At 41.4% G+C, this 13,825-nt stretch overlaps 2 protein-coding genes across 4 annotated transcripts in view; one reads left to right on the forward strand and one right to left on the reverse strand.

The window, feature by feature from the left end:
* Positions 1-14: 14 nt before the first annotated feature.
* The window catches only part of fbxo18 (F-box DNA helicase 1), a 23,852-nt gene continuing 10,041 nt past the window's right edge, over positions 15-13,825 (reverse strand). For 2 of the 3 annotated variants that reach the window (XM_053650484.1, XM_053650485.1), the window contains exons 5-21: positions 11,145-11,280; positions 10,157-10,347; positions 9,877-9,951; positions 9,684-9,775; positions 9,299-9,467; positions 8,948-9,167; positions 7,166-7,253; positions 6,816-6,902; positions 6,578-6,714; positions 6,376-6,472; positions 6,047-6,210; positions 5,839-5,914; positions 3,571-3,774; positions 3,252-3,374; positions 2,639-2,751; positions 845-979; positions 15-676 (exon numbers count right to left, since the gene is read on the reverse strand). In XM_053650484.1, coding sequence (XP_053506459.1) covers positions 509-676; positions 845-979; positions 2,639-2,751; positions 3,252-3,374; positions 3,571-3,774; positions 5,839-5,914; positions 6,047-6,210; positions 6,376-6,472; positions 6,578-6,714; positions 6,816-6,902; positions 7,166-7,253; positions 8,948-9,167; positions 9,299-9,467; positions 9,684-9,775; positions 9,877-9,951; positions 10,157-10,347; positions 11,145-11,280 — 2,275 coding nt within the window. In that variant the 3' untranslated portion in view covers positions 15-508. The remainder of the gene's footprint in view (positions 677-844; positions 980-2,638; positions 2,752-3,251; positions 3,375-3,570; positions 3,775-5,838; positions 5,915-6,046; positions 6,211-6,375; positions 6,473-6,577; positions 6,715-6,815; positions 6,903-7,165; positions 7,254-8,947; positions 9,168-9,298; positions 9,468-9,683; positions 9,776-9,876; positions 9,952-10,156; positions 10,348-11,144; positions 11,281-13,825) is intronic. The other variant, XM_053650486.1, reaches the window with a different exon arrangement.
* Positions 11,672-12,775, forward strand: LOC128623306 (protein kinase C epsilon type-like; the record flags this gene model as incomplete). Its single annotated transcript, XM_053650272.1, has 1 exon — positions 11,672-12,775. A coding segment is annotated over one exon (999 nt), but the record flags the coding sequence as incomplete, so codon positions are not given.

Genomic DNA, 13,825 nt, shown 5'->3' on the forward strand with positions numbered 1-13,825 from the left:
CTTTTCCCCCCCTTGGTGTTGTTTTGCAATTCTTTTGTGCGAAATATAAAATAGAAGTTAAAACTGGAAGGTGGGTGGGTGTAAGGTGTGGAAATTACAATTGAGGAGACAAAATCTATCCAGAAATAAAAGCTGGAAAGAATTAGAGGAAAGAATTAGAGGTAAAAACATCTGAAATGATATTTTTACACCATCCCCCCCACCCCTTAATGTCTTGTTGGTATAAATAAAAATGTCCTGCCTTTTTGGGTTGTTTAAAGGGTGCCAAAAATTCTGCAATCGACTGTAATATATTAGCAAATAAGTGTGTGGATTCTTCACTTCACTCAAGCAACACTGTAGGCTCTGTGGAAAGACTCTGATTTTTGAAGTATAACCCAAACAGGATTGTTGAAACGTATTATCCGACTTCACCTGTGAAATCAGTGTTAACCACAAGCATAAAATACAGTCTACACACACACACACACACACACACACACACACACACACACAGATGTATGTGCTGTTAGAGCAGAGCCAGCAGCATGGCGATGTTAATAGGCAGCTCAGGAAGTTCCTCGGTGTAATGCATGAACTTGATCGTCTCAGGTGGAGAGAGCAGGAAAGCTACAGGACCTACACGCTGTTCCACACATGTAGCACAGAGAACACCGCCTTCCTCTGTACTGTCCATCTGGAACACACACACACACACACACACACACACACACACACACACACACACACACACACACACACACACACACACACACACACACACACTAATGGCAACTGTATGTGCAAAAATGAAGCCCAGTGCACAGTGTATATCTGTAGGACATTTGAAACGTGAGAGACGTACATATCTGACAGGGAGTTTGTGCATGCTGAGCGGTGACTCCACAGTGATGAGGTTAGGACACTCTCTGGTGCTGCATCTTCGATACTGATCCTTATTTAAAAGCGTACAGGTCAGCTCAAACCTCAGAAAGTATTCCTACAGCCAGAGACAAGAGGAAATACATCAGGATATTCAGATTTTTTTGATACAAATGCATCACAAAATGAAGCGTAAAACACTGCAAACGGCACCAGATCGCTGCCGAGCGAATCAATTCTGATTGGTCTTGATGAATTTTCTAGAACAGCAGCTCTGACAGTAGTGCCAGCTTTATCGCAGGTTTATGTACATGTGCTCGTTCAAATTCGGGAAGGTTTATACAGTTAAAACATATTCGCAGGGACTAACAAGTCCGTCTGCAAACAGATTGTAAACACACTCACACTCTCTCACTCACACACACTCCCTCACTCACACACACTCCCTCACTCACACACACTCCCTCACACACACACACTCCCTCACACACACACACTCCCTCACACACACTCCCTCACACACACACACTCCCTCACACACACACACTCCCTCACACACACACACTCCCTCACACACACACACTCCCTCACACACACACACTCCCTCACACACACACACTCCCTCACACACACACACTCCCTCACACACACACACACCCTCACACACACACACACCCTCACACACACACACCCCCTCACACACACACACCCCCTCACACACACACACCCCCTCACACACACACACACCCTCACACACACACACACCCTCACACACACACACACCCTCACACACACACTCTCACACACACACTCTCACACACACTCTCACACACGTCAGGACATGCTGATGTTGGCAAAAGGAACTCTGCTTTGCGTCAGGACACATTACTCCACCCTGTCATTGATTATCTTCCTATAACAACCCCATTGTGCATTATTCCTAAAATAAATGTCACCATATTTTATGCTGTATTTTGAAAAGATGAGCTCAATAGTACCGGTTCAGTTAAGAAGGTTCTGACGGATAAAGTATTTACTCCAGTTATCCGTGCGGTCATATTCTCTGCATTTCCTCTCTGATAAGTCTTTGTCTAACAGACAATTTCTAGCTGTAAAGCGGTTATGGTGCGATTGCCAGCTCTAAAATCCACCAGAATACACGAATGTCCAATTACATGAGATGACCACGTAAGGAACCGTCTCTATTTTGAAAATACAGAACACAAAACATGTATTAACCCTCCTATTATGTTGGGGGGAAAAAAGTGACATCAATTATGTTATGGGTCAAAATGACTTCCACAGCTTAAATACACACAAAAACTGCCAAGATCAGCTTAAAACAGAAAACCTTTATTATAGCTTGTCCTAGACATGCCATAAGAAGAAATATTTGCCTACAAGTGAAAACATTTCAAAGAGAAAAAGAGAGATTAACCAGTATTTCAGACATCTCAAATGTGGAAATGGGTCAAATTGACATTTCATAACATAATAGGAGGGTTAAATAAACGAGCATTACGCACATTATTCCTCACATTTTCCACTTAAATAACTGGGGAAACTTCTTTAAGGGTGCCAAGATTTATGGAGTCGACAGAGTTTTTGCTATCTTTTGCACGGATTTCTTCCTACGATCGTTAAACACAAATTACAATGTAACAGTGATGTGATAAACACAGTCAGATCTGCTGGATATGATCTTGTCCTGTAGAGCAGGATGGACATTAAAGCTCTCCATTGGCCTTCCAGGTGAAAGCAACTAAAAACGACTCACCCCTGCAAGTGTGAGGATGTTGCTGACACTCTTGGTGATGAACAGCGCTCTCTTGGCTCGAGTCACGGCCACGTACAGCAGGTTCCACTCATCTGCATCAGCTTGTCTGATACCTACAGACAGAGAGAGGGTTTACTGCACATAGCTATTAAAGAACAACTATTTAAAAAAAAAAAAATTTTGGCGCTTTTTATCCATTTGTAGTTATTTATTGCTGTGGAACGGCCGCAAAACAAGTTAGTTCCTCTTACGGTTTACGTTATAACGGCTATAAATAGTCGTTCTCATACTAACCTCTTTTATCCCTCTCTTGTTAATAAGTTCATAAGACAAGAAAATGCAGAGCTTGTCATGTTATTGAGAAACTGTGCAGTAATCTTTCCTATTGCACGCTTTCTTTGTTAAATAACATCACATTTTTAAACACCAAGTATCCACCATGCAAGTCTCTGTGAATGAGCTGTTACTATAGAAACAATAACCTATTAGAGCCAACGCATTGATATAAACTTGGGATTTGCCATCTGACCAATCAGGGTTGAGAATTTAACAGCAATAAGGAATACGACGAATTGATAAGACACACATACGCAAATAAAATAAAAGTATGAACCTGGGTTAATGTTCATTCTCTGCAGGTTGTGTCTGGAGCAGGGCACTTTTATGAAGTCGTCCGTCACCACCACCGTATCAAACTCCAGACCTTTGGATTTATGCACCGTGCCCAGGATGTAGTCTACAAAACAAAGACGAGATGATGATGTCTGCCTAATACTGTAAATGTAAAAAAAAGTCAAACCAATGTAAAACTAAGTATCGTAAACATCGAACACGAGTCAAACAACTGCCGCTTGACTTCCATTTGAGTGAGTTTTGAGGAAATCGCACATAATCTACAAACGTGCTGGATCATCACTTCTCGTTCGACTGACCTGCGCAGTTCGGCTTGCTCTGAGCGCAGCTGTACAGCCGATCCACCAGCTCTGGAATGCGCTTGTTGTATTTCTCCACCACGGACAGTTTGCCTACCAGCTCATGGTCTTCCGTGTGTGCGGCGTACTTCTTCAGGCCTGCGTAACCACCCAGCTTCTCCTTACAGAAGCTCCGGATAAACGGGTCCTTAATCTGCAGGCTTTCTGTAGGTAAAGCCCAACATCATGATGATACATAACGCATGATCATGGATATTACTCCGATGCAAACCACATCGACCATACCATCCCGCAAAATCCGGCATCCTGTGAGGGTTCATTGTATTTTCTGTCTGATTAAATGTCAGTGTGTGTGTTTAGCGATTTTAACGATACATATACGATACAGACGTGCTTCAGCTGGCGATGCTTTTTAAAATGGAGGAAACAGAAGGTCTGAATCACTTAATCAAAAGTGTTCTATGATCGTAACTCATAACTGTTGACAAACCATTCATGCGCTTCAAGAAAACCCATTTGTAATTCCCTAGTTTTGTGGCTTCATGCATCTCTTTTCGAAAGTTTCAAATGATCTACCTTAGTATAACGCTATCTACAATTTGGCATCGCAAACAGGATATGACGAGGATGCTGTGGAAACAAAGCACATGCGTACATGTAACTCGGAGCTAAGCGACAACATTTCATTAGCTCTGTACTTGTACTCTGCTTAATGACCAATAAAGTTGAATCTAATCTAATCTAATCTGTCCTCGTTTTTCTCAGAGGTCATGTGAAGAGGTTCAAAGCTCTGAGGTTGTTTAATAAAACAGTCCTGTGAAGCAAAGTAAATTCATAAAGATTGTGCAGGCAGGATTTGGGAGATACTGCATGCTGAATAAATCTTAAGTCTGAGCTGGCTGGAGGAGGAGTTTCTGTTTCAATGGCCTACTTATAGTATGTACTAGAAGCATGTACTCTTTTTATGAAGGACACATACATATTTTTGAGGGTGCATTAAAAGAGTACTGGGACATACTAACATGTAAGGTAACGGACAAGAACGTCACATTTCAGCTTTTCTTCATTCATTATTCCTTATATAATGTATACTATATCATTTCATTGATTATTCCCTTCATTTATTTTTCTACATTTCATTTACACCTCACTAAAATGCGTCCTTGAATACAGGGAAGCAAACCATCACAAAACCTCTTCCCCTGCAATATTACAGTTATATATTATAGATATATATAGATATATAGATAGATATATAGATATATAGATAGATAGTGCTTTTCTAGACACTCAAAGCACTTTACATAGTATGGGATGGGGGGAATCTCCTCAGCCACCAGTAGTGTGTAGCAGCCACCTGGATGATGTGACAGTAGCCATAATGCGCCAGAACGCCCACCACACACCAGCTATTAGTGGAGAAGAGAGAGTGATGTTGATTCAGAGATGGAGATTATGAGGGGGTCATGATAGATAAGGGCCAATGGGGGAATTTCGCCAGGACACCGGGGTTGTACTACTCTTTACGAGAAATGTCCCTTTTAATGACCACAGGAAGTCAAGACCTCGTTTTAACGTCTCATCCGAAAGACTGTTTTTACAGTATAGAGTCCCTGTCACTATACTGGAGCATTAGGACCCACACAGACCACATGGTAAGCACCCCATGCTGACCTCACTAATACCACTTCCAGCAGCAGTCTTAGTTTTCCCAAGGAAGTCTCCCATCCAGGTTCTGGCCAGACTCAACCCTGTTTAGCTTCAATGGGAAACCAGGCGAGAACTGCAGGGAGATATGGCTCTGGGGTGTATGTTTATGAGCTCCAAATAAAATGGGCCAATTCACTGAGGTGATGGAACTTGTGATCTGCATGGAGCATATCTGACAGAACGACATTGTTAAAGCTGAAAGCTTCAAAGAAAGTGTGGGAAATCTGCAAAGAGTTTGCACAACTAACACTTGTGCTATTAGATTATGGGTCTAGACAGCACAATATAACAGGAATAGTTGATTTTGTACTGTTTCTAGAAAGAATTCAGTACTCTTCGACGTATGTGCACTAAGCAGCAAAAATACAATACAAGTGAAGAATGATGCTTTGAGTGCACAGAAGCTGTAATTAACATAGGAGCATTAATTAGCAGAACACAGTGCTTTTGTGCATCCATAAAAAATAACGCATAAATACTTATATATATAATATATAACAATTATATCAATTAGCCGTTGCATCTCTAATCCTAACGTCTGTGCTCTGAACAACTTACCGTTCCTACGACGGTCCTCTGACTGCATCAGAATCCAGATGTCCAGGATTTGCTTCAACCCAAAATTTTCAACACCCTAAGATGGCAAGAACAACAAACACTTTTTTTTTTTTTTTTTTAAATAAACGTTATCCAACAGTTCAGACAGCAACCCCATAAGGAAATCAGGTAATCAGTTTGTGTAGAAAACAGGTTCACGTGAACTCACGCCGACGATGTGGATCTTGCAGTTAGGGTTGATATCCGTGAGCCGTACCGCTTCACCAAACACGGTTAGGTTACAGCGACACAAAATGGCCACCTTTCCTCCAACCTGTGTATGAGCCTGTTTTATGGTGTCCAGAGTCTCATTGTCCTCTCCTCTCACACTGCCTGAACGAACACGGTGGTGTTACTATACTATATTATACTATACTATACTATACTATACTATACTATATATATATATATATATATATATATATATATATATATATATATATATATAGATATTAGATATAAACACACACGTTTTAAATTGCAGTGTGTTAAACTTACCATTCTGGTGTCCACCGACCAAAATCTTTTTCACCTTTTTGCATACATTTAGGATCGTCGCACCGACGTAGGCGATCTCAGAGCCGAATCTAAAACTCTGGGGGAAAAAAAATCATGATGAAAAAATAAACGGCTGCTCGATTTTACAAAAAGAAAGTCCAAGTCCCAAAGGATGCATGGATGCTCGTAAGTGCGTGTGTACCTGTGTGAGGTAGTAAAGATGCGTGTGTGGAACAGTGTGTAAAGCGTTAACAGCTCCTCTGAAAGTGTATATCTGCTGATGGGGATCTCCAACCAGGATCTTTCCACAGGACTGAGAAAGCAAGATGTCCATGATGACTAAAGAAAAATACATGCAGAAAAGTACATAATGGCTCAGGTGAACACTCTCTAATTGCCTGAAAACATGGAGGGGGGGAGGGGGGACCCCCAGAAAGTACCTGGAGTGCAATCCTGAGCTTCGTCTATAAAAATCACATCATAGTCTTTGAGTACAGGCTTCTGCAGCTGCCATAGTTTGAGGTAACCTGTATAAAATAAGTATACATCATTATACATATGTAAACAACGTGGCAACAATTATCATATTTTATTTATTAATGAACAAAAAAAGTATTTTTTTAATCCACAAAACAAGTTAGTTCCTATCTATGATCAAGTTTTATCTGCAAAGGGTGTTATGCCAGTCTAATGAAAATCCAAAACGTTAGAGCGAGCTCTTTTTCTTAAGCATATATTAAGCATATATTCAGCTATGCTCGATATAAAATGAGGAATTGATTAAATCTACCATCATGGGTTATGTGGTGCACCGCTTCTTTGGTGGGTTTCAGCTCAGTCATTTTCATCCAGATGTTTTGTGCGTCATATGCAAACTCCTGGTTTACAAAAGATTACATAAGTTGCAGGTTGGTGTGTCTAAAGGAATATGATTCATGTCTATGTACAGTTGCAATCAAAAAGATTCAACTTCCATTACAAATCAGGTTCATTGTCAAAATGTACAGACTTTCAGCTGTTTGCAACGAACAAATCAAACAAAAGCAATTGAAATAGTTCAACACAACGGATGCTTGTGTTCCAGCTTTGTTTCATCACTCCACAGAACAGAATCCCAAAACTTCTGTGGTTTATTCATATGATTTTGAGCGATTTTTCTTGTGCTTTTGGGTCAGTAGTGGTGTACATCTTGGAGTTCTGGCATGGAAACCTTCTGCGTTTAGTACACGCCTTACTGTTCTCACTGAAACCTCAGTGCATGTTGCCACCAAGTCTTGCTGCAGGTCTTTTGCAATCACATGAGGGTTTTTCACAACCTGCCTTCTCAGAAATCTGCTTGCAGCCGTTGATAGCTTCCTTTTTTTGCCCTGGCCAGGTATTTCATATTTTCTGCCCCTAGCCAGTTCAGGTATTTCATACACTTTCTGCCCCTAGCCACTTCAGGTATTTCATACACTTTCTGCCCCTAGCCAGTTCAGGTATTTCATACACTTTCTGCCCCTAGCCAGTTCAGGTATTTCATACACTTTCTGCCCCTAGCCAGTTCAGGTATTTCATATACTTTCTGCCCCTAGTCAGTTCAGGTATTTCATGTGTTCCAGCTCAAGCACACCTGGTGCAACTTATGAAGCCCTTGATTAGATGCATCAGGTGTGCTTGAGACAACACCTGTTTTGCATATTTGTGCTGTTGTGAGGGATTCTATTCAGGGGGTTGAATAATTTTGAAACTGGAGAAGTCATAAGTTGCATTTTCAGTTGAATTTGTGGAAACCACCTGAAGCATTCGTTGTGTTGAACTGTTTCAATTGCTTTTGTTTGATTTGTTCATTACAAACAGCTGAAAGTCTATAAATTTTGACCTGTTTTGCAATGGGGGTTGAATCATTTTGATTGCAACTGTAGTTATGTCAAGACATAGAGAAGGGGGTTATGGGTAAACGTAGCAGTGGCCTGCAGAGGAGCCGATGAGCACACATCGGCAAAATTTCAACTGCGCGTTGTGTAAACCTGTAGAATTGTCCTTCAAGTAAACACTGATTGGTTGAGCAGGGAAGTGTATTCAGGAGCGCTGAGATTGGGACGGGACCCCTACCCAAACTAGGCCATAACAAAATGGAGCAGGTTAAGATATTAGCAGTAGAGAGGCAGAAGACTTTCTTCTATCTTGGTACATGCAACACTGCCCCCTATTGCACATGCTCATGTTCACTCATCCATTTATTCGTCTTCAGTAACTGCTTAATCCTGGATCCGGAGCCTATACACACCCAGGATGGGATGGATGGCAGTCCATAGTGGGGCACAATGCATACACATTCACACACTCGTTCACACCTTGGGGTAATTTAGTTTAATCAATCCACCTACCAGCATGTTTTTGGGAGGGCGGCGGAAACTGGAAGACATGAAGGAAATCCACATAGACACAGGGAGAACATAGGATAAACCACAAAGACTGTGACCCAAGCTCAGGATCGAACCTGGAGTCGCGTGGCGTCGACGCTACCCATCCGTCGCCCATGTCCATGTTATGTGCAAAAATGTTTGTCTATCAGCACATGTATTTTTACCTTCCTTTTGGATTCGGTTGGGCACTCCTCACGCCCGTTGGTGTTCTTGTAACGGTCCGGGACATGCTGTGGACCAATGCACTCGTCCGTGGAGGAGCAGAAGTTGTTGATGGTTTGAGTCACCACCTTGGCGTTGACGTAGCCGCCGCGGCCCTTAGGAAGCACCCAAGCCACCGTGAACGGCTTCAAGTTACTGCACAGCTTACTCAGATTTCTGTACCTGGATGAAAAAGAAAAAAACATTTTAATAAGCACTTTATTTTCTCCGAACTTGGATCCTGGCAACTAATTACTTTAAACAAGCCTGTCTTTCCACCCAAACCGTTTTTAAACTCATTTTAGAAAACTGACCTGTGTCCAATAGCTTTGTAGGCCATAGAGTGGATGGTCCGGCACTCTACATTAGAAGGAAAACTGCGATTGGCCTGCACGGCCACTGACTTGTTGAAGGAAACGTAGAGGAAGTGAAGATGTGGTCTTTGTTGAGCATACTTCACCAGAGTCGTTGTCTTTCCAGTACCTGAGACATCAAAATACATCGGCAAGAACTAGCTTTTTTTTTTTTTTTTTTTTTTTTTTTTTGATGTTTATGTATCTGTGAGATAATCACATACAGAAAAAAAACCCTACATTATAAGACCAATAATCATGTCAAAATTACCGGCATTTCCACAACGTGTGCAGAGTAACTGGTGATTAAAGTGTACAAATATAGTTTCAATTCAACGGCTCTTACCGGCAAAAGCCATGATTTTGACAACGTGGTCTCTCTGGATGTCGTGATTGAGGATCTGCTGCTGTTCATGAGTGACGTGTATCTGCTTTTCTCTGCACACAGAGACAGCGAGGTGAATAAAGTAAAAAGTACGTTTAACATTCGAACCTAATGAACTCGGTTTAAAACAGCAGATGTTAAAATGGCCCTGTACCTGCCGTCACCATGACTCGGAGGCGGAGGTGCGTTCTCCATCAGATGCAACACGTAAAATATATTGTAGTGCCACCTGTGTGAGGGACAAGACACAACACCGAAAGAACCTTTTCATCCCTTTTTCTATGAATCAGGGTTCCTCGATCATATCTGCAAGGAGCTGGTGTGGTTACAAGCTTTCATCCCAACCAAAGAAGAGGAACGTAACAATCAATCACACCACCATGTCACTGATTATTTTACTTGAGTGTGGCTTGAGTGTGTTAAGTTGTTTTTACCTGTTAGTGATGGTAATGTTGGTGTTCCTCATGGCGAGGAGAAGTGTAGCCATGGCCCATAGGAACTCCGAGATCCTGTCTGGAGTGAGTAAACAGCCAGAGGTTCGTAATCGAGCCACCAGGTCCAGGATATCCCTCACCCCATCTGCAAGGATCAGTATCAGAGCCATGGCAGACCAGGGGTTTGGTCCCTACAACACAACATTTTCAAGTTATCAGTTTTCTCTTTATCAACAACCTCCAATCATCATATAGAACAGTTCACACCGTAGCAATGCTGAATTCTCGAATCCGATTGGTCAGTAAGTGTTGATTAACGTTCTTACCAGCAGCCGTGTAGTACGCTACAGTAGTTCAAATCTCAGGTTTATATTAATCTACTCGTTCTCATTCGAACACATTAACAATTCTTCAGTAACGGCGTACACAGTGACCTGCACGGCTCTAATTACACGTGTCATTCTTGATATGGCGAAGTTTTTTGTGAGGAGAAGTTTATCTATCATTTTTGGAAGGAGTCTCCAGTGTCAGTGCTTTGTAAGAGTTAGAAGTAAACCTGTAACTTATCTGACACGAGCCTTTCTCAGGAAGTGACTACTTTTTTTCTTTGTTTGTTTGTTTTTATTTTAGTCTTACTAACTATAAAAGAGAGAAAATAAGAGAGGCTTGTGAGGGAAAACAGGAGGAACTAACTTGTTTTGTGGACATTCCACAACATTCAGCATAGCGATGAATGAATAAAAACGTATAACGTATTCGTTAGTACATTAAAAATTGTAATCGTCTGCAAATTTCTGGGGAATAAAGAGGAATAAAACAATTTGGGATGTGTTGGGGTTTTTATTACTTAAATAAAATATAATATTCAAAAAGATGAACAGATTAACCTGAATTTAAAAACATGCTTAGAATGAATATTTTCTGGAACACTATCTTACTCTCAATGCGTTGTTCAAGAGTCCACCAAAAAAAAAAACCTGCAGCATACCCCATCAATCGTCTCCATGTCTGGCAGCCTGTGCTTGATGCAGACCTCCGCTTGGGCGTAGAGTCGATGGCCTTTCACACACCGCAAAACATCTGCCACGTTCACCCGTTTGCTGTGCTTAAACTGCGACATGTACCTGCAACGACAACGGCACAGTTTAAAGCGTGGCTGTGCTGAACACATGTGTGAAGCCTACAGTACAGACCAGTAGTCTAATGCAGTTTTGTACTTGACCAGTTATTAAAAATGGAACACAGTTTCAACATATTTCTCCACTATTCTTCAACCACACAAGTATAAATGAGCTATTATTTATTGAAAGCTAGAGATGCACCGATAAAGTTTAAGGACATCTGACGATCAGGGCCGATTATATCCTGTCAATCAAAAGAGGGCGGTTCAGTGCTGTGTGTAAAGACGATGTCTTTTGTGTAAAATGATGACAAAACTGCGGTTTGTAAGACCTGTGTGAAGTTGGCCCCCCACCCAGCGCAAAATGGCGGCAAGATAGTCTCAGTCGTTTGTGAAAGAACCCGGAGGACTTCAACTTCCTCAGCGTGCTCGAAAGGGGTAGATTCGGCAAGGTCATTCTGTCCGAACTCAGCGGCACCAATGAGGCTTACACTCTGAAGATGATGAAGAAAGACAGGATTCTGGCACATGACATCGTCAACATTACTCTTACAGAGAGACGTATCCTGGTTCTGCCCAGCAAGCACCCCTACCTGACACACCTTTTCTGCAGCTTCCAGACCACTGAGAATGTCTGCTTCGTTATGGAGTATGTGAATGGAGGTGATCTTTCACATCACATAGCACGCTCACGTGGATTTGATGAACACCGCTCCCAATTTTATGCTGCTGAGATCACCTGTGCTCTCATGTTCCTGCACCACAATGGGATCGTTCATCGATATCTCAAACCCGAGAACATCCTCTTGGATGCGGATGGCCACTGCAAGCTTGCAGACTTTGGGTTGTGTAAAGAAACCTTTGAAGATGTCGAGATGACATTCTGTGGCACACCCAACTACATGGCACCGAAGTTGATACAGGGACTGAAATGCAGCACATCAGTGTATTGGTGGGCCCTGGGTGTTATAATGTTTGAGATGATGACGGGCTGCAAGCCGTTTGTTATTGAAAACCTGTGGAACCTTTTTGATTCCATCAAACATGATAAACTGAAATACCCATCAAAGCTCAGCAGAAAGGCAGTCAGCATCCTAAAAGCCTTCCTGAAGAAGGACCCCAAGACTCGGCTTGGCTGTGTGAAGTCCCGCCGAGGCTGGGAGGAAGCCATCAAAGTTCATCCGTACTTTAAATCGATCAACTGGCTGCTGCTGGAACAGAGGAAGGTCACGCCCCCTTTCAAACCATTAATTATAGCAAAGAGGGACGTCGATAACTTTAACCATGTTTTCACCTGTGAGGATCTCAAGCTGTCTCGAGTGAATAATGACGTCACGGATGAGTTCAGCCAAGAGATGTTTCAGGGCTTCTCCTTCGTTAACAACATGTATTAACTGGTGTTAGTGGAATATTAATGACATCATTTTGTGGCCAAGGTAAGGTTGTTTTTTTTAAATAAATAAATAAGTTGTATATGACATTAGAGAACGAACTTTATATAGGCGTAGAGTTATTACATTTGAAAGTAACGCATTGGTCAAACACAATATGTTTTGGAGCTTATGCCTTTAGGGGTAACCAGATATCACGATTCAGAACTGCACCATTGCAATGCAAAGTCCTTTCCAACAGAGACTGATGAGGAGACCCACAATCTGGATGGAGAATGGTGCAGAATTTACGAGGAGGAGGCAAAGTGCCAAAAAAGCCTCCTAAAAGAAGAATCCCTCCAACCAAAATTAAAAAAGAAAAAAACTTCCAGAAACCAGGAGTTATGGAGGTCAAAAGAAATGAAACTTATAACAAATAAAGTGAGACAGTCTGCAGAAAGTCTGAACACCACACACACACAAACATGCCTTTACAGTATATACTTTTCTGAAACAGTAAATTTATCTCTAGGAGCGGTACTCGCCTTTTCTTTCTAAAAACAAACCAATCTCCCATGTCTTAATTAATTATTCATGTCTATATGATATCTTACATTTCTACCACCTTAAAGACTTTCTGGCTTTCATCCCAGCTCAATACACAAAAATTGCTGTTCCCTTTCAAAGGGAACGCATATATGAGCCCATTTGGTATTAAAATACATGGAAATATTTACATATGATTTGATAGTTTATTTTTTTTTAAATATCCACCTAGATTTTGTGACTGTAAGTCATTCCTTTCAAATGCTATTGAGCTTTAAATTACGGTATATTGTGTGTACGAGTCCATACGGTATAAAAACATCACAATGTTTAGATATGATTTGATAGTTTATTTTATTAAAGATCCAAAAATCTAAAAAGGTGTGCATTATAGCGGACCCCTTCATGAATACTATACAGTTAGAGAAGCACCGACGTATCGGCCGATAAAGGCAATTTTTCACGTTTAGAAACATCTAAACGCTGCAGCAGTGAAGCGGGAGTTTCAGCGTCAAGGCTAAGTTTTTTTTTTTGCCGTGCTCCTGGAGCTGAATTAAAACGCCAGTACACCGTTGAAAGATTTAAACGAAGATGCGTTGACAAAAAAGTATATATATATATATATATATATAT

Source organism: Ictalurus furcatus, chromosome 19 (assembly GCF_023375685.1).
Source record: "Ictalurus furcatus strain D&B chromosome 19, Billie_1.0, whole genome shotgun sequence".
NCBI lineage: Eukaryota > Metazoa > Chordata > Actinopteri > Siluriformes > Ictaluridae > Ictalurus > Ictalurus furcatus.